Source organism: Salminus brasiliensis, chromosome 13 (assembly GCF_030463535.1).
Source record: "Salminus brasiliensis chromosome 13, fSalBra1.hap2, whole genome shotgun sequence".
Lineage (NCBI taxonomy): Eukaryota > Metazoa > Chordata > Actinopteri > Characiformes > Bryconidae > Salminus > Salminus brasiliensis.
In genome coordinates this window covers 20,798,813-20,825,927 of record NC_132890.1, presented here as the reverse complement: position 1 = coordinate 20,825,927, position 27,115 = coordinate 20,798,813, and the positions used below count along the sequence as shown (strand labels likewise).

General features: G+C 40.0%; 2 protein-coding genes across 5 annotated transcripts in view; one reads left to right on the top strand and one right to left on the bottom strand.

Moving 5' to 3' along the window:
* The window catches only part of LOC140575129 (uncharacterized), a 53,491-nt gene extending 48,147 nt beyond the window's left edge, over window positions 1-5,344 (bottom strand). For all 3 annotated transcript variants that reach the window (XM_072695300.1, XM_072695301.1, XM_072695302.1), the window contains exons 1-2: window positions 5,226-5,344; window positions 2,252-2,311 (exon numbers count right to left, since the gene is read on the bottom strand). In XM_072695300.1, coding sequence (XP_072551401.1) covers window positions 2,252-2,296 — 45 coding nt within the window. In that variant the 5' untranslated portion in view covers window positions 2,297-2,311; window positions 5,226-5,344. The remainder of the gene's footprint in view (window positions 1-2,251; window positions 2,312-5,225) is intronic.
* Window positions 5,345-10,282: 4,938 nt separating this feature from the next.
* Window positions 10,283-27,115, top strand: part of ltbp4 (latent transforming growth factor beta binding protein 4) — an 85,349-nt gene continuing 68,516 nt past the window's right edge. For both annotated transcript variants that reach the window (XM_072695307.1, XM_072695305.1), the window contains exons 1-3: window positions 10,283-10,655; window positions 21,092-21,162; window positions 24,159-24,525. In XM_072695307.1, the coding sequence (XP_072551408.1) occupies window positions 10,471-10,655; window positions 21,092-21,162; window positions 24,159-24,525 (623 nt within the window). In that variant the 5' untranslated portion in view covers window positions 10,283-10,470. The remainder of the gene's footprint in view (window positions 10,656-21,091; window positions 21,163-24,158; window positions 24,526-27,115) is intronic.

The window sequence follows — 27,115 nt, the reverse complement described above, 5'->3', positions numbered from 1 at the left end:
AAGTTGATATTGTTATATAATAATATATTTTATAATGCATAATATAATAAATGTAATGTAATAGAAATTATTAGACGCTAGCGTTGCTAACAAAGCTGAACGCAGGAGGAACCCGAATCACTATCAGCACGGTCTGTGGTATCAATCCGTACTCTGACACCAGACTGAAAGTGGCATAGCACTGCAGAGCTATAGGACTATATGATAAGGTAGCTCCAGTTTTAGCCTGGAATGAGCAGTTCATGCAGTAACAGCGAGAGTGTGACTGCAGCTTAGCAGTGTTGCAGGTATATGGTTGGTCCAATGGCTCATCCAATACGCTATAATAATTTGGCCACTACAAATGTGTCCACAGACTTTGGGCTAAAATATGGGGTGCCAAAACATTTGCCCAAGAGAACATTGGTCCAAAAGCTCAACCAATATGCTTGGCCAATAGAGCAGTTTCCACAAACCTTTGGCTAAATAAGTGTGGGTATTGATGTAGATAGGAATGAATTGTGGTGTGGGTGTTAAAATAAGGTCCATACAGTTTTACATCATTTTAAGTTTTTTTTAACATTTAAAAACAAATAAGGTATGTTGCTGAGATTGATGACAGTCTAAGTATGGTGTTTGTTAGCATCGTTAGCCTAGCATCTCCTGTTGTAAAGTAAAGAACACCACATCTGACACTGAACATCCATCTTAGCTAATCGACTGAATCTGGAATTAGTGATCAATGATGGCACTTTGTGACCAAACTGTTCCTTTAAGTAATCTCTGATAGACCTGTTAATGTGCTTTCTGACACTGTAGATAGCCGTAAATTATGCAATTGTATGGCATGGAGCAAGAGTTAAACACATCAGTAACACAACTGCAAAAATATAAACAATCTGCTTAGCAACAGAGACAGCACTACTCTACGTCCATCATAGGCTGGTTGTTACATCAGTGCTGGAGCGAAAACACACAGCAGTATTGCGTTCAAGAGCAGCAGAGGAAGCAGTCAGCTCTCTCAGTGGGTCAGCTTAACACGGCCAAAGCAGTGACATCAGCTCCCCCCTCCGAATAATCCCTCCATACTGCCTTAAAGCCCTCTGTCTCATCAGCTTGGCTCAAACCACGGCCCACTGAGCACGGCACAACTCAAACAGTGGGCCTATAAACGTCTGAGCACTGCGATTATGACAGCCTTTTTCCTCTCTGCCACAAACGTAGACTTATTTACGTGGTTTCTGGCACAGTATGACACACTGTTCTCTATACAGATGGACTAACAGAACACTGAGCTTTAGTCATACAGTAATCATATCACAGTCATATCATATACAGTCAGAAGCCACATAAGCTAGTGTATTAAAGATTAATGAACACCTCCACACGGTTTGAGGAGAGTGCATGAAGATTAGGGTTAGCAACATGCTAATTTGTGGAGTAGAAGCTTCCACTGTTTGTTAGCTACATTAGCCTTGTGTAGGTGAGTATACATGGTTATGGTGTGGATGGTATGGTTATGGGTAGGAGTATGGATAGGAGCAGTTATGTATATGGATGTACATGGCAATGGTTATGGAGGGTATGGACGGTGTGGGTAAAGAGGGTATCGATGGGTATGGAGGAGTGGGTATTGGTACAGATGGCAATGGCTATGGAGGGTATTAATGGGTATGGGTATTAATGGGTATGTAGGGATGTGTATTGCTATAGAGGGTATATGGGTATAGATGGCAATGGTTATGGGGGATATGGATGGTATGGATATGGAGGGTATTGATGGGCATAGAGTATAGAGGGTATGGGTATTGGTATTGATGGGTATGGTATAGATGGCAATGGTTACGGGGGATATGGATGGTATGGGCAAGGAGGGTATTAATGAGTATGGTATTGGTGGGTATGCAGGGATGGTATTGGTATATATGGCTATGGAGAGTATGGGTATGGAGGGTATTGGTATTGATGGGTGTGGGTATAGATGGCAATGGTTATGGAGGACATGGATGTTATGGGTATGGAGGGTATTATTGGGTATGGGTATTGATGGGTATGGAGGGTATGGGTATTGGTATTAATGGGTACTGATGGGTATGGATGTATTTAGCTACATATGGAGTATAAATGGGTATGAGCATGATCTAGTATGGTATATGTCTAGGTAATCTGTCTTGAAACAGCACAAACTCACACTGTGTGGAAAAACTAAAATTATGCCATCTCCAGTGAAATCTAAAAGAGTAAATCTAAAAGAATATCTAATACTACTTACCCCCTGGGCAGCCCCAGCCTCATCAGTGGAGAACCACTTCAGCATGGTTAGAGCTCAGGCCTGCGACAAAACAGCACAGAAACAAACACAGAAACCATGAGCATTAGCAACAGCTACAGCTGGAGTGGAAATGACAGGGACCCCATTCTCCCCATTACAGTCAACAGAGCATCGACATGATTCCAAAGCTGATATTTTAGAACAGAATTGCTGCATAATGTTGCTTTAATAGGAAGACTGAAATAAATATCATTATGAACTGATGAATGATAAAAATAAATGTTACTGAAAAAACAAACAGTAGAATAGAAGCGTGGGCAGGTTGAGCTCAGTTAAACACAAACAGCCTCAAGGAGCACTAATCCGGTCAGTCTGACTCAACCTTTCCGAGAGGAGGAATGTGGCAGTGTCTCAGCCCTGGTCCGGCTGTTTACCTTCAGTTAATAAAGTAAAGTAACCTACAACAAAGTACAGTAAGGTTGAGTTTAGGGTGAATAGGAGGCATGGGCAGGCTTCTCCTCGGCTGCAGTCTACATGGCCTTCAGTGACTCACGGCCATGCTATTAGGTCAGTATTTAAAAATTAATGAGTGACTGAGACGATCACCAACACCGAGAGCCTCCACACATAATCACACTTACATGGGGAACTGTGACTATTAGAACTAGGCCACAAATGTTAAAACTGGGTCAAGAAAATAAGAAAAAACAAATACAATAATGCCAATTGCTGCAAACCCAAATAATGGATTCTAGAAGCATGTTAGCACAAAGCTAATGGCAATTCACCTGAATTCTGTCTGTTCTAGGATGTTCCAGGAACATCCACAAACTTGATGCATCTTGCAGCTTCTCTGTTGCAGTGAAACAGCAGTATAGAGTTCTGAAAAGGGCTGCCACCACTGTTCTCCATTTCTAACAACTGACTGAAACCTGCTCACACTACCACCCACACCCAGTCTATGTAGAACTTTCAGAAGGACTAGTGACGTTTATTCTGCTTGCACTACTGCTTAAACTCACACCCTATCTAGAACCTCCGGTCTAACTAATTGTGCTGGTGGTTCATCTGACGGCCTTCACTCCTACCAGTGAAGTGCCGACCAAGAGGAAAGCTGAATTAGCTGTATCTACCCCTGGTCCTGGTAAGTTTCACTACAATCAACCACAATTTCACTCCGAATGAGTTCATCTTAAACACTGAAGTATGTAGAACCCACCCCGTAACAAGAAGCATTAGACTAGAAGACCTAATATAATCACCGGTCTGTGCATTTCTGAGAGTAGATGAAGTGTCAATAAGGAATGCAACGATCGGTCCCGGTATTAACAAAATTAGCTGGATCGGGTATCGGATAATTAGGTCGATCCATGGAATCGATCCTTTCACTTAAATTTGTTGGTGTGCGACTGCACTAAATGTTTACACATCAGCAATGTTTGATTACTGCTTGTATGTTTGATTAAGTTACTTCTTTATTCTAAGGGTCAGCTGCTAGATTTTTTTTTTTTTAATAATTGTAACTACAAAATATTTAAAAAATAAAATGACTGATTTGTGTGTTTGACAATTAAATTTGAATGCTGTGTCAAGGTCCTGTCCAGTTTATTTTAGTGACAAATAAATAGCACATTTAGTACATTTATATCTGTGTTCATTTGTCACATTTTGTTAGTAAAGTGATGTTTAAGTCAATCCTGATGCCTAAAGTCTCTCCCACATGGTGAGGTATAGGATTTATTAAAACAATGGTATCGGATCTGTATCGGGCTAAAGTTTATGTATCGGTATCGCCATCGGAACTGAAAAAGAACAATAAGTCCCAGATCACTGATCAGGTCAATTCACTAATCAAACTAATCACAAGCTATCAGACTACATTGATTTGTGCAAACCTGGAGTGGATTTTATTACAGTGGTGGTGAATGGAGCCAGGCGTTGGTTACAGCCACTTTATTTACTATCCATACCATGTCAGTGAATCTATACATGTCCTAGGAGTTAAACATGGAATGATGATGATTATGATGGTAAAATATTGACAAATCTGAACAAATGCAAGTTTTATTTGGGGACTATTTTGTCACATAGTGCCCTGTATGTATCCCTCCAACATTTAAAAAAAATATCTGACAATTAGAGAATTAGGAGAAGGTAAAAATGTCCTTAACTCTAAGAGTGTATTCCAAGTACTTTACAGCCTTTCTATTGGTCTGTTCATCCAGAACTACTTACACATTGTTCAGAGATGCTACAGAGAAAATAAAAAAATGGACAAATATGGAGATACATGTTTCTCACGAGACAGCAGCGAAATACTCTGATGATTATGAACATTGGAGTTGAATTAGGTGCACATCTAATCCCTCTGTAAACCTGGCAGTGTCAAAAGGAGATCCCATGGCAGCTGAAGGCCCTGGTGAAGGTCTGCTGAGCTGAATCAGGTCTCCTGCATTACAGATAAGTGCATTTGTGTTCAGCATGGCCATGTGACAGGAGGAGAAGAGCAGGCCAAACCGGCTCTGGCCTTCCTTCCCACAGGCAACCCAGCCGGCCAAGGTTACCCACTGCCAGCATTACTGCTCCACAAAGACCATGTCACACCTTTCACACAGCAAACCTCCATTAAACTGGGTGAAACAGCTCTCTATAGGGAGGCCTATGAGGGCTGGAGCACAGGAATGTCACCACCAATCCCCAGCAGGCAAATCCCTGATGATTTTATCGCTGGCTCACTGGAGCCAGCACTTATCCCTGAGACCTAAACAGAGCCACGTACACACACAACTGCACAACACCTATGAAGAACCTGTACAATATAGTGTACTTATAAGGATATACACACACAACTGTCACTGGACCAACCATTAAGAGGCGTAACGCTGGAGTGAAATACGATCCAAACACAATAGCAGATACAAGCCCACAAGCTCCTGAATAAAGACGCTCTACGGCTCCTTGTACTGGATCTTACCTGCTTTCCAGTTTGTTTCCAGATCGTTAAATACGTCCTGCATCGAGGTCCGCTCTCCTACATCTCTGTAAACACGATGGGAAACTGTAGGATAATCGTCATTCCTCATCTGCGCCTAGAAGCCATCTTAGTCAGGTGGGCAAACACGTTCTCGGCGCATGCGCATTCGCTAGAATCGGTTCTGTTGAGTCGACTCTTTTGAACAAATCGATTAAATCCACTCCCAAGGCAATCTGAATCGCACTGTATAGAAGTGTAGCGTTGTATAATGTGATGTTAGCGCTGTATATAAGGTATAGCTACATAAATAAAGGGCAGAATGCTGAGAACGGTATTCTGTAGATGTATCCCGTTAGCCTAGCTTATACACAAGGATTAGCACTATAACCTCCGTTAGCTTGTAGGCTACCCGGACTATAGCATCTCCTACGCATCTCTGTTTTTTTTTTTGCTAGCTAGCTTTTTTGTTTGTTTGTTTTTAGCATGTCAAAATATGGAAAATGAAATATTTGTGATATGTTTGTCACACTTCTGTCCGATTTTAGCTGATTGCTTTTAAGTTGATTTATGGAAATAAATTCCTGTCTGCAACTGGTTTGTGCAGACAAATGTAGTTAAATTACCTATCCTAGCTAAGTAAACACGTGTATTCCACAAACCTGTCAATTAATGAATTAATTTTCATGTTTTTCTTTAGATTTGAGCTCCTGATTATGTTCTCTTGTTATGGAGGCCGTAAGCGCTAATAGTGTTCGTCAGTGCTAGCTCGCTATTGCAGCCAGGTTATATCAGCAAAATACATCAAAATGAACGAACAGTCTGCTCAATGTTTTGTGTAATTTTTTGACTCAGTATTTTATATTATTTTCAGAAAATAAAGCTATGTGTGTTTTGATTGTAGCTTAAGCTACACACATTTTTTGCATCAGTTAAGAATTTGTCTAGATGATATTAGCAGTACTGATAATGCAGGAATGTAGCTATAGCTGTGATCATAGAGATACGTGTTAAATACATATTTTTTAAAATTAAGGATACTTAATATATAATATAAAAAAAAAAAATCAGTTCTGTTTAATAAGCCGTTTGAAGCTATGAATAAGTTTGTCTTACTCTTTTTTGGAGCACTTAAACAATATTTACATCCATAATGTGGTGTAATATAATTTATATTTATTATATATATATATATAATATTTTTTAAAATTAATTTGTATATTTTTAAAATTATTATTACCATTCAGAGCCGCTTGAGAGCCACGGACAGCCCTGCAATACGAAAAAAAAACTGTGGAAGAGAGGCTGAAACAAACATAATAATAATCATCAAATAATCATCAAGACAGCAGAACTTGCACTGGAAGTTGGATTAAGTAGGCTAATGTGAAAGACAACAAGCTAAAGATGCACTGTCTCAGTTTTGTTGGGTCACAATAAGGAAATCAACAACATTTTTTGGGGAAGAATCTGAAGCAAAATAAACCAAATGAAAACAAACCAAAGCTAGATCTGGGAACAGCACCAAAAGACACACATTTCCAGCAGCGCTCCTGCAGGGTTTTGTGTCTCCTTGTTCTAATACACACGATTAAACTCATCAGCTCGTCTGAAAAAGATTTACAAGAATACTAAGAGATGATCCCTAAGAGGATCTTCAGGATCCCTGTGAGAAAATCAGGGAATTCTTGTGGTTTACTTTAGGATATACAAGTATTGTACATTACTATTAAATTTCACTACTGGAAACATGTTAGCCTGACAAAACACTTTAAAACAATGTAACACCATAGCAACCATTTAAAGTGCCACATAATGATTGCCACATAATCTGTGGCCTAGAAACCACCTGGAAAACACTAGCTAGGAACCTAGAAGCACCATAGCAACCACCTAGCAATAGTATAACAGCATAGCAACTGCCTAGAAATCAAACCACATCAAACACACAAACCAAACATTGTTCAGCTCTTAAGTTAGTCGAAATTGTCTAAATTAAATGTTATTAATGAACTTTCCTTTCTGGGATCCCATCTTTTCTCTGAGAGAGCGGCAGTACAATTGGAAATGTATGGGAGTAGTACTACGTTCTGTCCACCAGGAGGCAGAAAAGGGCAGCATGTAAACAGGCAATGGAAAAGAGACGCAATGACTACAAATAACAGTTTATTACAAACAAACACACAAATGATTAATTTTTTTATAAACATGCACACACATGTTATATATGCTCCTGCACAATACCTGTCCACCGTTGACATGCTTTAAAATCGGTCACAATCTTCTCAAATTTGGGTAAAACAGTGGCCCAGGCATCAGGCAGTGTATTCAGAGCCATTTGGTGTAGCTAATGACTTTCTGTGAGGGAGCTTTTAGAGGTTCGGGAATCTGCGGCTGAATTCACAAAAGCTTTCTTAAGAAAAAACTGTCGAAGGATCTTAAGCTTAAATACAAATTTTTGAAAAGATCATTCTTTTTCTTAAACATTTCTGATGAAACTCGTGGTTGTTTTTTTATATTTGTAGTCCACAGCTTATCATAAACAATGCGAAATTACATTTTCAATATTCTGTTAAATCCGCAGTATTAACAATTAATTAATTCATATGTCATTAATAATTTGACATTAAATTGAGTCACCCATCTATTTAAATGTGTCATTTTAGAGGCTGAGCTTCTGAACTCTTACTGTCCAGCCTGAGTGTCTGTCTTCAACAAGTCCACGAACACCTTTTTATTTATTTATTTATTTTTGCTTGCTTTTGTTTTTTTTCTGTTTTCAACAGAGAGCAAATATATTTACAGTCACTGCACATAAAACAAATTAACAAAGAGTAAGAGAATGTTCGATGATCGATGTTATCCAGTAAGAAGTATCAGTAGCATGTACCTCTCAGTTTTTCACGTGTAGATAAGGCTGAAGCATTATTTAAATACACTGCAGTGTTTATGCTGTTAAATAATCAACATATAACCAATTAGAAAAAAATAGTTATCAGTTTTTTAGGTGTAGATAAGGGTAAACCATTATTAAAATACACTGCAGTGTTTATGCTGTTAAATAATCAACATATAACCAATTAGAAAAAAATAGTTATCAGTTTTTTAGGTGTAGATAAGGGTAAACCATTATTAAAATACACTGCAGTGTTTATGCTGTTAAATAATCAACATATAACCAATTAGAAAAAAATAGTTATCAGTTTTTTAGGTGTAGATAAGGGTAAACCATTATTAAAATACACTGCAGTGTTTATGTTGTTAAATAATCAACATATAACCAACTTAAAAGTTCGGTTTTTACACGATCCCAACTTGGAAAGTCGTAAATACGAGTATCTGGTGGCGTTCATGCGCACTCATCTCGTAAATACGTCATTTCCGACATGACCTCAACGCTGCATAAGACAAGCATAAGGCTATCATAAGACTGAGAAAATAGTTAGAAAAAAAATACCAACTGTTTTTGAAGTGAAACGTTTAGATGAAGAAAAAATCTGAATTTTCTGAAAAAGATTTTTTTAGAATATTAATTTATATATATTTTTTCTTAAGCTTGACCTCAAGAAAAACATACATCTACAAAGATTTTTTATTAGGCACTTTAGGTGGTTTCATTCACCTTTACTTTGAGCAGTTCTGACCAGGCCAGTTTCAGTAGAACAGAGCGTTTCACACCAACCCCACTCTGAAAGACTTTCTTTACATCCTAACTGGTTCATTTTCCAGAGAATTCTGAGAAATCAGTGGAATTTCCTTTTTAATCTGCAGGGTCCCCCCTGGTGGTCAGGCCCTTGGGCTGCAGGAAATGCCCTGAAAGCCTTTCGGGTTAAATCAGCCCTGATCACAACAGTACTTCACTGAGCTGAATAATAATAATTGTTTCATATCTGAGTAGCATTCATTCACATTTATAGGCCAGATGGTGAAGCCAGGTTACGACGTCATGTGCGCTAGTTAAGGGTCTGTAACTCAGAAGATACTTATGTTTGGATGCTTAAATTAAAGCATTTGGTTTGATTTTAGTTCCGAATTGGTGTGAAATTATGAACATATGTACCCAGCATCGGTAAAAATCAGTGAGAGCATCTTAAAGCCTGAATCTTTTCATTGGAATGTGATGGTTTAGCTAGTCGGCCCACATGACCAATCTGACCAAGCTAGTCAACCAATACGACCAAGATTGTTGACCAGCATGGCCAGTATGACCAGCTTGGTCAAGTCCATCAAATTAAAAAATAAAAAAAACATACCCTATGCTGGTCAACAAGCTTGCTTACTAGTATAGGGGTTGTTTATCCCTGAATGACCATCAGAGGCCAGTTTAGACCTTCTGAAATCAGCTGCCAGTAAAAGCTGGCCTCAAGCTGGCTTACCCAGCAGAAAGTTTAGGGTCCATATGCTACATTTTTATGTGTTTCATACATTTTTGTCCCCTTTTGTATGCACTTAAAACAGGAACTGATTTTTGGATAAAGCTCAATTCAGGGCAGCCAATCAGAACAAAACTCATTTACAGACATACATCTGATGGCTGCACATTTTACACTTTTTATTTAGCTTTTTAGCTAATTTATAGATTTATATTTATTTAATCACTGTCAGGCAAACAAATCTTGCATCTTAATTTTTGCCATTTTCCTTTTTTGCATAATGTGATAAATATTTAATTTTTAAACATATTTTATATTTTAGTATAATTATATGGGATATTTCGAATTATTTTGTGAATTATTTTCATATTTATTTTTCTTCCTTTTTAATTAGTTTTCTTTGCTACTCTAAGCAAGAATGTTATGCATTGTTACATTATTTAAAATAATTACATAACTATCATATATTACATTTTATTATATATGATTATTTTATAGTATACGTGTATACATGTATGAATTTATATTTTAATTTACCGTTGAAATGTATACATTGTGTGGGCGTGACCTTTTCACTGCGCTCTGTGATCTGATTGGTTGTCTCTGTCAGTGCAAGCGACGCCATTGGTTCAAAGAGTTTCACAGTTTGGTTACCGCAGCGCTGGGACTCGGACTCATGCTGTTTCACCCCCAGCCCCTCCGCCCCCCAACTTTGAGAGCATCGCCCACTGGGCTCCTCATTCTCCAACACAGTGACTTTAACGCCAGCTGTAATGAGAGCAACATCCAGGAAAGTCAGGTTGAGCCTGGAGGACCAGTCCACCTCCGTGTGAGGGTCTTCATTGGAACTCAGTGAGGGACAGCAAGCCTTCAACATGACCAGCAGGACTCCGGTTCTCCTCTCCGCTGGGTGCTTTTCTGTGTTTGTAGTGTTTCTGACTCTTTTGGGAGCCAAAGGACGATCTGCCACAGCAGAGGAGCTGAAGCAGGCGAGGTGGAGGGTGGAGAAGAGCAGCAGAACCAGAGCTAACTGGACCAGACTAGAGATTGATGTGAATGGGTAAGCAGTGCATTATAATAATACACATCTTTCTAATATGGATATGATTATATAAACAGTTCATGCAGTTAAAGTGTCATTTCACATCTGTGTATTTAGTTCCGTGTACGTAAAAGACCCCTACATGACCTTTTTTTACGTTTTATGTTTTAGCATGCACTAAAAACAGAAACGAGTGTTTCAGCTTGGACTGCTATTTAAATGAGGCCCAACGCAGGGCAGCCAATCAGAATAGAGCTTATTTCCATTATAAGCGTGTTAGGAGTGTTATAAATTAAAGAATGAATGAACCATTAGGAATTGGCAATTTCTGCTCCTGGGCTCCCCCTACAGTTAGGAGGTGTCATTCGTTTAAACACGCTGTGAGCGCCCCCTCGTGGAAAGTTGTACACGGACATATTAGAACTACAAGTTACTTTGTAATTACTTTTTGTAATTTTACTGAATTTTACACAAATATGACTGAGTTACAAAACGGTATGCAGTTCTGGAGAGAGGTCTCTTGCAGCTCCACCGACTACTGTAGGTCAGTAGCAGCGTTCCAGCCCGGAGTGGGAATGACAGAGACGCCATTCTCCCTGTTACAGTCAGTGTACCATTAAGTCAAGTCGAGGCTGCTGTGTTAAGGTACAGTGGATACAGAATTTGGAGGGATAAAAATATGCTGGTGTAAAAAGGAATTGGTCTCTGGGAGAGGTGGAAAGCACAGGCCTCTTTACATTTTGATGATAATGGATTGTTGAGGCCCTGGACAAAAAGCACAAACTGACCTTAACCTTGGACAAAAACTGACCTCAACCCTTAAATCAGTTCCTCAGACTATAAGCTTATCTTGATGATGCCTCAATCTTATTTCAGATAACTGCTAAACATTCGCAAAATAATCTCAACATCCAATATATTCAATTCATTGAAACCCAACTGCACCCTTACACACCCACTGCATCTGGTTCATCATTGCAACCGCCTAGCAACATCCTAGCAACCACATAGGGTATCATTGCAATCACATAGCAACCACCTTGAATAGCATCATGTCCATCTAGGAACATCCTAGCAGGCATCTGGGATATCATTACAACCACTTTGCACATAGAAGCCACATACAATAGCATCACCTCCACCTAGCAACACCCTAGCAACCATCTGGGGTGTCATTGCATCCATATAGCAACCACATTAAAAGCAACTCTACCACCTAGCAACACCATAGCAACACTCTGGTGTATCATTGCAACCGCGTAGCAACACCTAGCAACTATCTGGTTTATCATTGCAGCCACCTTACATAGCATCACAACTGCCTTGCAACACCCTAGCAATCATCTAGGGTATCATTGCAAACACATAGCAACCACCTTGAATAGCATCATGTCCACCTAGGAACATCCTAGCAGGCATCTGGGATATCATTATAACCACTTTGCACATAGAAGCCACATACAATAGCATCACCTCCACCTAGCAACACCCTAGCAACCATCTGGGGTGTCATTGCAACCACATTGAACAGCAACTCAACCACCTAGCAGCACCCTAGCAACCGTCTGGGGTATCATAGCAACCACCTTGACTAGCAACTTATCCACCTAGCAGCACCCTAGCAACCATCTGGTTTATCATTGCAACCACCTAGCAACACCCTAGGAATCATCTGGGGTATCATTACTACCACTTAGCAAATAGCAGCTGCCTTAAAAAGCATCATGTCCACCTAGGAACATCCTAGCAGGCATCTGGGATATCATTGCAACCACATTGAATTGCAACTCAACTACCTAGCAACACCCTAGCAACTATCTGGTTTATCATTGCTGCCACCTTACGTAGCAACACCCTAGCAACCATCTGGGGTATCATTGCAACCACATTGCAAACATATTTGATAGCATCATATTTGCTTAGAAACACCCTATGATAACATAGGTACCACTAGGTACATCACAGCATCACAGCGACATCCTAGCAACCACCTGGGAAATGCTTAAGCAGTGCAGTCACTTTGCATTTTCTTCAGAAAGTATACTTTTCTAGTTTTTATATGCAGTGATATTGTTCATGTAACTTAAAGCTCATTGATACAAGCCGAGAACCTGTGTGGAAAGTGCCGACTGTACCTCCCACATTAGTGAGCAGAAGAGATTTGATGAAGATTTGCCGAAAGTGTGTCAGCGAGTCCTGGTGGGACCCTTTAGGCGGTATGTATGTTGAGCATCAGCTTTCTGAAGCATGACTGGATTAGAGAGCCCAACATCCGTTTGAATGTTGCTCTAAACTCATGCCGGAAACGCTGATCCTTCAAGCAATGAGAAGAATTCATGATTATTATCCCGCCGCTGAAGTGTCTCAGTACCGCTGCGGCTGACCGCTCACTGTATATCCCTAAAAACCCAGGAAATTGCTCTGCCCTCCTGTTCAACTTAATTACCAGAATGAGCTGAGCTGACACTGAACCCATGGAAGAGTTCATCGTCGCTGCACTGCTGCTCTTCTGGAACACTCTCGCTTCTTTAAGCCTCCGTCGGCTCTCTGAGGGGTCGTTGCTGGACGTTGTCATGTCTGTGGTGGTCTGTTGTGGGTATGAGGAAGGGAGGCTCTGGGTAAATGGTAGCACTCTCGCAGTCAAAGGTGTTGCTGCTAAGTTTAGTCACGCTAACCTGGCCTGGCGGTTGCTGACAGCAATGCACTGAGGCCCTGAGGCCAGTGTTTACAGCTGTTCTGTGCACAGCTGCATTTTGGTTACTTCTTCTACTTATAGGACATACCAATGCTGAACCATTAGCAACTTTAAAATGAACTTGGTTGTGTCATTGGCTGTTGATTCAAATGATATTCATCTTTATTGGCTGTTGTTTCCTCTGTGTTTGTAGTTCTTTCTTCCTTTCTGCCTTTGATTCTTTCTCATGATCTTCAAAAGGTTCTATTTTTGGGTCTTGGTTCCTTTTATTGGTTCTTTATCATGCTCTGAGGAAGGTTCCACTTTTTAGTCTTAGTTCCTCTCAGGGATTCTTTCTCATGCTCTTAGGGAGATGCTCCTTTTGAGTCTTGGGTCCTCTCAACGTTTCTTTTCATGCTCTTGGTGAGGTTCTACCCGCTGTTCAAAATACAGTGGAGGAAATAAGTATTTGACCCCTACTGACTTTAAAAGCTTTAATACAAAAAATAAATGAAATGCCTCATAATTTTATGCCAGCTTTATTTTAACAGTGACACATCTCAACAACTCAAAAGAAAAACTGAGAAAATTACATAAAATAAGAAATAAAAATGAACTTGAAGGATTTCATTGAAGGAAATAAGTATTTGACCCCCTAGTAAAACATAATTTAATACTTGGTGGCAAAACCCTTGTTGGCAAGCACAGCAGTCAGACGTTTCTTGTAGTTTTTTAGGGTTTGCACACACGATAGGAGACTGGCACACACGTCAGGAGACTGGCTAGGCCATTCCATGACCTTGATATGCTTCTTATGGAGCCACTTCTTTGTTTCCTTGGCTGTATGTTTTGGGTTGTTGTCGTGCAGGAAGACGACCCATTTTCAGTGCCCTGGCAGAGGCAAGAGGTTGTCACCCAGGATTTTGTGATACATGGCCCGGTTCATCTTCCCGTTGATTCGGTGAGGTTGGCCTGTGCTGTCCTCTCAGTGTTTCCTCCTCATGCTCTTAGTGAGGTAATATTTTTTGAATGGCTCTTTATCCCTTTTTTAGAGAGGCTCTCCTTTTAAGACTTGGTTCCTTTTAGTGATTCTTTCTTGTGTTCTTCAAAAGGCTCTCCTTTTGAGTCCTCGTTCCTCGTAGTGGTTCTTTATCATGCTCTTAGGGAGGTTCTTCTTTTCAGTCTTGGTTCCTCTTTTTAGTGATGTTCTCCCTTTGAGTCCCTTTGATCTATAAAAAGATTCTCCTTTTGAGTCTTTGTTCGTCTCAGTGTTTTTTCCCTCAGTGTTTGCTCTTAGGGAGGTTCTTCTCTTCAGTGTGGTTCCTCTCAGGGATTCTTTCTAATGTTCTTAGGGAGGTTCTCTGTTTGATTCTTGGGTCCTCTCAGCATTTCTTTTCATGCTCATGGAACCATTTCATTAATGGTTCTTTCTCCCTTTGAGTCTTGGGTCCTTTTAAAGATTCTTTCTGATTTTCTTTAAACATTCTCCTTTTGGTTTCTCTCAGTGGTTCTTTCTCATGCTTTTAGAGCTGTTCTACGTTTCAGTCTTGGTTCCTCTCAGGGATTTTTTTTTCTTAGGAAGGTTCTCCTTTTGAGTCTTGGGCCCTCTTAGCGTTCCTTTTCATGTTCTTAGTGAGGTTCAATTGTGTTAATAGTTCTTTCTCCCTGGTTCTTTTTTGGAGATGTTCTCATTTTGAGTCTTGTCTCCTCAAGCACTTGTGTCTGTGACAAAGGTCTGTGGTGATGGTCACTGGGGGCTTGGATTTGGATTGCTCTAAACAATGGCCAGTTATAAAAGCAATATATATATACATTACTTTACAATATCTTTTACCCACCATTGTTCTAACTGCAGACACACATGATTGTTTTAATGAATGTTCTGAACACAACAGCAGTTCTTTCTCCACTGGAGAGGGATGGTGTTGCCGTTGAGTTTAGTCACGCTAACTGCCCTTGGTTCAAAGGCTCTCGGAGAACTGGACAAATCTCTAGAACTGGCATCATTTCAAAGCCCATCAGCAGGGTCTATGACACCTCCAAAGTAACAAAGAGAGTCAGGCGCATTCGAGTTTCCTGCCTCCAGAAAGGTGGAAGGCCAAGACTCACTCAGAACAACCTCAAACAAGAGGAAGCTTTCAGATCAAAACAGACGTGTTAAAAACATCACATTGGGTCAGACTCATAAAACACACCAGCAGATTTACTACTACACCTTTAACCCATGTCCACAGACCAAAGGGTGGCCGGAGTACTCGATCTGTAATAAGTAATTATGAGCAAGAAACACATGAATAGGATTATACACATATATTACACATCACTCACATTCTATCCTATTCAATAAACCAATAAGAAGCTCTTACTGATCCGTGTTCACTTAGGGGTAAAAAAACACAGCGCATCCAACAAGAACCAAAGCCTTGTCCATCCTTATACAACAGTAAAAGTAGGGTAGCTCACCGAAAGCACTGATGGATTCTACACACTGATCAATTTTACTGTGTGCAGTGTGAACATGCACCACCCAAGCACCCCTGGAGAAAGTAAACACACATTCAACCAGTACAGTTCCATTCCTCCCAGTGGAATGACCACAAGGGAGCTGTGGAAAGAGGTTACTAAGAGCAAGCAGTGTCACGGTAACCTACTTTCTCCTATTGGTCAAAAAGGATGTGCCAGAATGTAACTGCTGCACCATTTAAGTTGGAATTATTATTACTATTATTATGATTATTGTTTACAAATACTTAAAAGATTGTTTAACAAAAGTTTTAGCTGCAGTTATTGCTAGTCGTCAGATCTGCAGTGTTGTATGTTTCGTTTGATTGACCCAGACTGAATAATAATATCTACATAAATAAAAGTAACAGCCTAGAGTTAAGCTGGGGATTATTATTTATATTTATTTATATATTTATATAAGTATTCAGTTGCATAGCATAGCATAGTGACAGATCAGTATTGATCTGCTGAATTACTCTGTGTTAGGGTTGGAATTATCCCATTAGTTTTCTGAAATAATAGCTGGCTTTTGATGCCTAAAAAATACTGCCATATTTTACTGCTGCAGAAAAAGAAGACAGAACAGGGACTCAGGCTGTTCATCTGACATCAAAATGCCCGGTCAGAAAACAGGCAGGAAATCTATTCAGAAAGAATAGACGTCTTATTATTTCTATGGTACAAAGGATGGTATGTTCACTTACTACACAGGGGAGAGTGGGCCACAAACGGGGGAGAGGGGTAGAACATGCTTTTTTTCCAATGTATTTTTGTTTCCGTAGCAAAGTCATCTGCCAAATCTGGTCAAATTGGGGGGGGGGGCATGCTACTTGCCATCAGCAGCCGGAATCAGAGATAGCACAATTGGCCTTGCTTTCTCAGGAATGGGTTGATGGCACTTCCTCCCCTTTCTTTTCTTTTTGTGTGATGTTGTCCAGCACAAGTGTCTGTTAGCTTATTAGTATTGGAGCTGGGGAGCCTCCGAGTGTGTAGACTGCTTAGTGATCCTGCATCAGCGGCAGTTCCAAAAACTAGTAGATGAATGCATTCATTAGAAGGGGTGTCCACAAACATTTGGCCATACAGTGTAGTTCAGACCTCACAATGTGATTGAATGAGAAGTGTTCTATGAGTGCTTGTAGGGACTTTAAGCAGCCATAGGCTTCTTGACAATTGCCCTTTGCCTGATGTGCATTTCACCACAATCTCAATCTGGAACCTGCAGGTGGTGGGTCCTTCCATGTTATGTGTGCAGGCTGCAGACACGGCCCCCAGACCTTTCTCCAGGAGTTTACTCTGTATTTTTGTACTTCTTTAATAAGGATGCTTTTGTATTGTGTTTGTGAGGATCTTCACCTCAGGACGGTTCATCTTGGGAGACCCTTACGGGACCACTCAAGCCCTTCTGCCATGACAAGGCCCTGATCCAGGAAGGGGGCCTTTTTCCCTTTCAGTACCCATCTCCCAGTTTCAATGACAAAAAAGGTTGCAGCTTTGGCAGTGGTAGATGTGAAATCACAGAAACAGGAGGAGTTTTGGAGAAGCCATCAAGAAAGACTTGTGGGTGACTTTAAGAAGGTTCTGGAAAACACCCTGACAACTCAGGAGTTGAGGGACCAAACTGTGCTCAGTAAGGGTGGTGAAGCTCTGAACTGGGAAGACTAAGGTAGTATTGTTAAGAGCTACTTTGGACCGTTGTGTTGAAGGTTATTACAGTCTGGTCAAGTTTTTATGAGTCTTGTAAACCTTGACTCATTCTGCCACTGTAAACAGCACTCATGTGTAATTTGGAATGTATAGTTTAGGTGTCAGCTTTACATGAGAAGCCCACCCGGACATGAAAGCTGACATGGTCACCTCACAGCACCTCTTTTTTCAGGTGAAACAGATTGAAGTGGATGATCGCAGCTTTATTAGAAATCAAGAAAGATGCTCTGCTAATGGGAGAGTTTGCTTCTGTAAGGCTGGAGGCTCATTTTCAAAGACCGCAAACATAAACAGTTGTAAACTTGCATACTAACATTTGCACAGATGTTGCACAGCAGGTGGAAACACACATGCTGGGCTGATATTGGTTTCTGAATCCTGTGGAAAGCTCCCGGAAAAACATCCAAAGTAGCTCTTCCAGTTATTTTGATAATCCTTACACTTCTATGACACATGCAAAACTGTTCACACTGGTGGTGATGGAACCAGTATATCATTAAAATTGTGGAGGAATACATGAAGGGTGTTGCATGACCCTAAAGACCAATAATATTCCATATAAACCTAAAAAGATGTGTGGGTTCACTGGTGGGTTTGGGTACTAAATCATATGGCTATATTTGTGATTTACACCTGGTTCCATTCACCACCACTTTAAAGAAATCCCAGTCAGTTACAGTGACCCATTTCACACCAAACCAACTCTGGATGCAGGAAGTTTGACAAATGGATGTTATTCCTTTTTTTATATAAGTCTTTATAGACAGTGCTAACAAAGCAAAAGATGATTTCACCCAGAAACTCCCATTTCCAAAACAGTCTGTCAGACATTTGTTGAATTAGCTTCGTACATGATCCAAAGGTCAGGGGTCGTGCTGGAATTCATGGCCTGCAATAGCTCTGTTTGAGTCTGCACAGCGGGGTAGCCGAGCCCCCAGCATCCTCCCATTACTCTAGGGCAGAGTCACAATAAAGCCCCAAAACTGTAACTAATTAGCAAATCCCTGCTAAAGCTGTAAAAAAAAAAGGTCTAGTTCATGAGCGCCGGTCGGAGGCCTTGAAGTACAAGATCGACACCCAAGTTTGAGTTAGCGTGCTAATTGCTTCTTCTCCCACAAGCCACTAGACAAACAGACGCTGGCCAAGCAGACCAAGCAAAGGCTCCTAATCCAGCTCTGTTTACTCACATGAGGAGGAGGAACGGCAGAGCCGGTGTGGGAAAAACAATATCTGTGGTGTGGACTCAGGCGGCACGGAGGCCCAGGGACGGGGGCGCCTCAGTCTTATTCATTGATGCCATTCTCCTCTGACTGAATTCAGCAAAGGGCGAGGGGTCAGTTTGAGCCCTGGGGTTTTTCTCTCAGTCTGGAGGTTCTTACGGGGCCTAGGACTTTAGAGCTTCTGCATTCAGCGACGTTTCATTCCAAATAATGCCGTTTAGAGGAGCAGTAGGCTAATGTTGCTGGGCTTAGACTGTCACCAATCTCATCGCAACAAATTCACACACCCGAATCTCCACACCCAAAATCGTCATTATTACTTAAGAACAAAATGAATAGAGCTTCTTTGCACATTTAAGCTAAAAGTTGATCTTTTGCATAATATCCCACATTGTAGTACTACTTCACTTCACTTTGATTACGTCATATACACCTACACTTCGATTGATTGACATATGGATATGGACATATAGACCTTCTGCAGGATTGATTAATCCTTATAGGCTTACTCTTGGGTTGTTTATGTCTTGTAGATCTACTGCTGTATTGATTAGGTCATATAGACATTCTGTAGGCTTGATTATGTCATATAGGCCTACTGCTGGAGTGATTATGTCTTACAGGCCTACTGCTTGATTGATTATGTAATGTATGCCTACTGTTGGATCGATTGTCATATAGACCTACTGCTGGATTGATTGTGTTATAGACAATTTATAAGATTGATAATGTCATGTATGCCTAATGCTTACATTGTTTTCTTCATTCTCACTGCATTTTGGAGATGTCTTGAGCCAGACATTGACTTTATATATATTTGTAATCATTATCTTTGTTAAACAACCACTGAATAACAACTTTAATGTTTAACATGTATTAATTGATCATCATTGAAAGATGACTAATAAACCATTCACAACAAAAATCAGTGTTCAGTGAAGAACCAGATCAATTTGAACATTTGCATGCCACACGAGAAGGCACAATCACAAGTAATTTAAACATTATAGGAAATAAGTAGATAACAAGGCAACTTAAAATAATTCATAAAAAGAACAACTGCAGACGTCTGCTCCATAATCAATTTTATTGCATTTGTTTTAGTCGCAATTGATACTTTTAGTATTGGTTCGAAGTTTAATTCCAAATGAATGAAAGTGAATGGACAGCTTCTATCGAATGGTCCTCTCATGCCTTAGCAGCTCAAGTTAGATGGCACGATTTGTGGGGCAAAAGCTGGAGGCCTGTTACAGAGGAGAGGCAGAGACATTACAAGTCCTTTGTAAGAGGTCAACCAGCAGAGTCTGTGAGACACTTCATCCATCAAACTGAGCTTTACCTGACGACGCACTCTATTGCGCTCTCTGCTATCGTCTTACTCTCTCTCTCTTCACACACACACACACACACACACACACACGGACAGGGTGCTAAACACTTTCTGAACATGCTACAAAATGTTTAAACAAACAAAAAGATTTTTTTGCCCAGAACCAGAAGGGATTTCTAACTTCAGATGTTTAATGCAAACTAATCCTTTCATATATTGTGTCAGCTCTAATATACAGAGCCCCGCTAGTGACATCATGCCACATAATTAATATTAAGTTGTGGCTACGACTTAGTAAGGCGTGACAATGAAGTAATTAAGTCGTGGCCACCACGTGGGAACAATGTCTTATCTTACTAAATCATAGCCTTGATTTGATTATCTCATTCCCATGCCTTTCTAAGTGGTAGCCACGACTTAATTATATTGTTCCAATGTCTTACTAAGTGGTAGCCACGACTTAATTATATTGTTCCCATGTCTTACTAAGTGGTGGCCATGACTTAATTATCTCGTTCCCGCGTCTTACTAAGTCATTAATTTTATTTATTTTTGTTGTTATATTATTTATGTCACCAGTGGGCCTACTACTGGATTGATTGTCATTTAATGGGTTAAATATGTTATATAAGCATTCTGTAGGATTGATTTAAATATGTTAATAGACCTACTGCTGAATTAAAGATAGGCCTAGTACTGGATTAATTATGTCATATTAGCTTGGTACTGGATTGATTATGTCATGTTCGCCTAGTACTGGATTGATTATGTCATATTGGCCTAGTACTGGACTGATTATGTCATATTGGTCTGGTACTGGATTGATTATGTCATATTGGCCTAGTACTGGATTGATCATGTCATATTGGCCTAGTACTGGGTTGATTATGTCAAATTGGCCTAGTACTGGACTGATTATGTTATATTGGCCTGGTACTGGATTAAATATGTGATGTACATCCACAAGCCTTACATGCTGCTTCTTTCTCTCATACTCTCTGCTGCCCTCTGTCTCTAGGCCCAATGTGTGCGGTGCTAAATGCTGCCCTGAATGGACAGTGCAGCTGAAGACAAAGCAGTGTACAAAGCGTGAGTAATTCAAATCAGATTAAAATTTTTATTCAGTCATAATTAAATGTGGCTTCATCTCCTGTGATAGTTACATTTTAGCAATGCACCGTGCCATTGTCTTCCCTCCATGCTGTCGTGTTCCTAATCATTTCAGTGCTGTGCTATAGATCTCTGCTGACATACACCAGAGCAGGGCTGAATTAAACAAGATGGATGCAGATAAGAGATAAGGCTGGAGAGGACAGCACCGCATGGTTCAGACCCCCCTATTGTTTATAAGAATTGAGTGCTGAGTGATGTGAGGCCGTGACCGTGGGGATGAAGCTAATGGACCACACTGAGAGCACTGTCTCCTGCTTTCTCTCAATCCAGCTAAAACCTTCAGAGCTGTTGAACAGACTAAATGGAGCAGATCACCTTTTTCTTAAACATCTGTACATGTTGAAAATGGTTTGGATGACAAATTCCTGCATATTTCAGTGTTTGTGGTGAACACATTCAGAGTGGAGGTTTGGTGGGAAACTGGTTTAGTGTAGAGTCACTTACAGTACTGTTTTTTTACAGTGGTGCTGGAATGGAACCAGGTGTCTGTCACCATGACTACGACACAAATATAGCCTTTTTATTTACTATCCAAACTGGACACCTGTGTCTGAGTTTTATATGGAATGTCAATGATGGTAAAATAGTGGCAAATCTGAATAAATACATTTCCTTTGGGGACTGTTCTTGGTGTTCACACGCGTGTGAGTATCCTTCAACCAGTTTAAATACGTTTTAAAAACTCGGCACTAGAACAGTGCATTTCACATCAAACCCACTCTGAATGGCTTTGTTCACATCTTAACCATTTAGAAACCATTTAGAAAAATGATGGGAATTCTGCCACTAGAGCTGGGCAAGATGGAAAAAATATTACATCACAATTTTTCAAGACATTTTTTATGGTGTGTGATATTTATTGCAGTATTTTGTCTTGCAGACAAAATGCACCATCAGCGTACAAATTGTCAAAACTGCTATTCAATTGCTCTCCCATACTGAGTACTGTGATTTTAGTCAAAACATACTTCACTCCTTTGAATTCAATAGGATTGATTACACGCTTTGTAATGAAATGTGCAGATAATCAGTGTTCTTTAAGCACCAACAATCTCCACCATATACTCATGAAAGCATACTGTGTACCACTATACAAAAATTGATCAAAATATGATAAAATATTGTCATGTTGCCCAGCCCTAACTGCAACACCCCTTTCAAAGCTCACAGTGGAGTCAAGTACCTTACAGCTTCAAGCACAAGACTCTTATTATAGAAAAGCATTCAGCCCGAAGGACATAACTGAAGCGCTATACACAGTAAATAACATTACAGCGGCAGAACAGCTAGAAACAGTTGATCGGCATAAAGCTCGTAGCTAATAGCTTATCAAATCAAATCAAGTTTATTGTCATGTCACATTACACAGGTGTAAAGGTGAGTGAAAAGCTTAGGTGCATCGTCCCTCACGGTAGTAAAATAAACACATATTTACAAAATAGAAATACTAAATATTTACATGTGATCTTATACTATACCTATAGATTATATACACATTATACATCACTTTACTTACAATATTGCACTGGTTTAAAGTAGCTTAAATTTACAGGTTTTATATAATCTGAAATATTTACATTCATTTACAAAAAAAGGTGTAGTGTGGGTGGGGAGAAGTCTTTGTATGTACTGTGTGACTGAGCATAGGAGTTCCTGTAGTAAGTGCAGGGTGAAGAGTGCGTATGTGTGGGGTGGAGGTGCGACGATAGCTTGTGGACTGTGGATGTTGTGGATGTTGCTGAATGTTTGGCTAGTAAGTAACTTAAACTTTAGCTGGATTAGCACTTATGCCAGCCGGCTAGCACACTTGCTGTATAAACTATAGAGTCACACACTCTCTGAAGTTGCCTCACTGCATTTACTGCATCATGCTTTGGTTCTGTTCTTCAGACCTAAAGTTTCTCCATAATAAAAGTCTTGTTTTATATAGCACAGAAGATATTTTTAATTCTAATATTTGTCTGCAATGATGAAAACATTTGGTTAGTCTTTCTAATCTGCTTTCTGGAAGGGTAGCAGTGGCATTTCTCTTCCAACTGTAAGCCAGTGAGCTTGAAAAAGGCAAACATCTCACTCTCCTGTTAACCTGGGTCAACCCCAGCTGGCTTGGCCTATCTACTCTAGCTACTCAGCTGCTCATAATCCTCACCTTCTCCTAACCTCTCTTTATCTGGATTTAACCAATTAATCGCCACGCGCCTGACCCCTAGGGATTTAAAGGGCCAGCAGTATTCAAAACATCCCAGCATGGGTCCGCGTGGAACGGGCCGTACAAAGCAATGACATGGACGACTGTAAACCTAAGCCTTTGATAAGCTTTGCTAGTGTGTACAAATCACTACTCAGTAGCAGGGTACTGTATATTATAGGATTAAACACATCGTATTGTGGACACTTTGATAAGTATTTGAATAAGAATTCGACACTCATAAGACCATTTACTTACCTTTGTGCTCTCAAATATGAGGTTTTATTCTGTAAACATGTGTGTGATTTGAGCCTCAGTTTAGCCTGTTAGATAAACCATCTTAGCCTAGATTGCTGTCTACAAATCCAAACACAGCAGAGCCTCAGTACCGCCCAACTCTAATGTGGTGAATCTGGTTTCATTGTTTACTCTGAGGGTCTTAGTTAAAGGAACAGCATGTGAAACTACCTCCACCATGTTTAGAAGCCTGGCTAGCTCTTACTGAGAGTTGTTGACCTGCTTCAAATCAGTGCTCGATCACACCACCAAGAGGAGATTCAAATAATTTAGAAGTGAATTCTGGGACTCTAGTAGAGTTGCTTATGTGGTTTCTGACATTGTTAGCTAACAGCAGCAGCATCTGTACTTACAGCAGCTTTATAACAGATATAAGAGGATCTTATTCTCTCTCTCTTTCTCTCTCTCTCTCTCTCTCTCTTCATAGCGAGGTGTCTCCCTCGCTGCCATAACAGAGCAGTGTGCCGGCAGCCCAATATCTGTCAGTGCCGGACAGGTTTCCACGGCCATCGCTGTGAACACTCCAGCGTTACTCCGGCTGTGAGTGTGTGGCTTAGGAACCAACAAAGCTGGACTAGTGCTCCACCAGCCACTGTACCAGCACCTAATTCACATGGTTCCAGCATCACATCTGCTACTACTGTCACACCTGTTACTACTGTCACACTCGTTACTACTGTCACACCTTTTACTACTGTCCCACCTCTCATCACCACCACTGGCCTCTGGAGCAGCTCAAACAACCCTGCATCTGATACTAAGAAGAAACACTCATTACGCTGGCAGCCTTTCAGGTGAGGTACCTCTTTGTTTTTCTCATGGGTTTTCTTTTACAAAACTGTAATGTATGTATGTTTTCCTTTTGTGATCATTTCCTGTGCATACAAATATCACATGTGATTATATGTGTACACCACATGGTTTTTATGCACTTCCTATGTTAAATATGATACTTTTTAACCTTTTGACATAATGTGAGTCTGGCAGTTGTTATTGACACAGTGTCAGAATATCATGATAAATGGACCAATATAAATGCTCCATAATGACATGAAATGAATCTTTTTTTCTTTAACCTTAATTGAGATTAGAAGTAAGGACAGTGAGATGTGACTTTTCTGTTGAACAGTGTAAGTGGATACAAAGTATACCAAAATACATTCACTCAAGTGTTTCCACCCCTAAAACAATAGCTCAGTTATTATTCAGGGTATATTAAAATCTATGTGCACACAGTGATGCTTGGTAGAAGTTTAACTCATTAAAAGTTTAATTCAAAGTTGAAAAAAATAACTTTGATGTGTCTTTTCACCACCTGCTGCAGTCAAACCACCAGTCACAAATCATTTTCTAAAACTTATTTAAAAAAATTCTTTTAGTATTTGCTGGCTGTACATAGGCAGGAAATTGGCCCTATATGATATGTTATGAAATTATATTATATGATATGATGCATTGTTCTGTGCAAACTAACAACATGACTAAACAAACTAACATGACTTCAAAAAATCTGTTCAAGTTGTGCTACCCAGTCTTGTCTACAGGAGGCACTCCTCCTCTCCACAACAAGTCTACTGTACTGTTTGTTCACACTGCAGTACAGTTGGCTAAACCCAGACAGTGGCTGTGTGTGTCTGTGTGTGTGTGTGTGTGTGTGTGTGTGTGTGTGTGTGTGTGTGTGTGTGTTTTTTGTACAAGAAAAAACGGAAGTGCAATGCTCTGAACATTAGAAAGGGCTTTTCGTGTGTGTGTGTGTATGTGTGTATGTATGTATGTATATATATATATGGATATGTAAACACCTATGTGTGTAAAAATAATATAGGTACTTGCCTGTCATCCTATGGCCTCGTCCTAACAATGTATGAAAATAGATTTTGTGTGTGTGTGTGTGTGTTTGCCTACAGCATAGACCTTAAATAACCCTCCAGATTTTCTCACAGCTCCTCTACTCCGAAATGAAAAATAGATCTCTCTGTAATATCACTGAATCTTCTGCCAGGCTGAGATTATCAGTGTATGAGATGGAGTGCTTCTCCCTGAAGCAGATTTATTGTGGTTGGCTCTTTGCTGACGACAGTGCTGCAACTGAAGTCGTTCCCACTGCGTTCCTGACGACAGTAAATGTACAATAAGCGAAAGATTGATGAATTCTGTTAGATTAGCATGAAAATATTATCATATGTTATAATTGGACATGCAGCTTTCGTTTGAACGTCTGAAATCATATTACTAATGGAGTGTGTTTTGGATGACAATGGAGAAATCTGCAAATCTGTGATCGGGGCTTTGATATTCAACACTAAACATATGGGCTGTTTTGTCTGAATGCCTGCGCCTCGGCCTGTTATCAGGTCTCCGCTTTTATCTCTTGCTTTATCATACTCCCCATGCAGATGTGGGTCACAGGACTACAGAAGGTCAATCAGCTCTTTACAGGTCTTCAGCAAGCATCATTCTGTAAAGCTGCTTGGTGACGGTTTCAGTTATAAAACGTTCTGGAATAACGTATGGATAAACTTGGCCACATTTTGGAGATACAAGGTTTTTTGCATGACATATAATACAGTACATATAAAACTGTTTTTTTTTTCTCTTAGCAACTGAAGGCAGACCTCTAAAGTTACCTTTACACAACTTCATTACCGCTAAAACAGTAACTGATTATTCTTCATTTCTATAAATAAAAGTAGCAGCAAAATAACAGAAGCAAGCTACAAACTAGGGATGACTTTGTCTGTTCTGATAGCGATACCGATAGATACCGATCCAACATCGATCCGATACCATATATTTCACCATGTGCAAGAGACTTAAGGTATCAGGAGTTACTTGAACATTACTTTACCCATTACTCAAGTAATTTGTAAAACAAACTATATCAAGTGAACACAGATATAAATGAACCAAATTATTTATTTGTCACTAAAATAAATACCTTGGCACCGTGTTCAAGTTTTTTTTAAGTCTATGAGACCAAAAAAGAGCTAGGAGCTCCTCCTTTCTCCTTATATGGAAGACCAGCTGTGGCAGTGATGTCATTACTCCTCCCCCTGGCTCTCGGCTGTCCTCCATGACAGGCGCACTTCTCCAAACGAACAGTTCAGCTCTTGTCTATCTCTATTGCTAAAAAACGCCAGAAACAGCAAAGCTGTGGCTTTTAAGAATGCTGATGGGGGACTTATATCTAGAATTTACTGATATTTTGTGATTTTGGACACTTCTGGGACTGTATGTTAGAGATCTCCCGCTCGCGCTTCTCTGCGCTGCTCTAGATTATTTGCTGATAGTTGATGACAGGTTAATGGCACTGCGCTGGTTAGATAGGGTAAAACTTGCTGTTTGTTATTATATGTGTGTCATGTCTAGTCCTGAGTTCTGAAG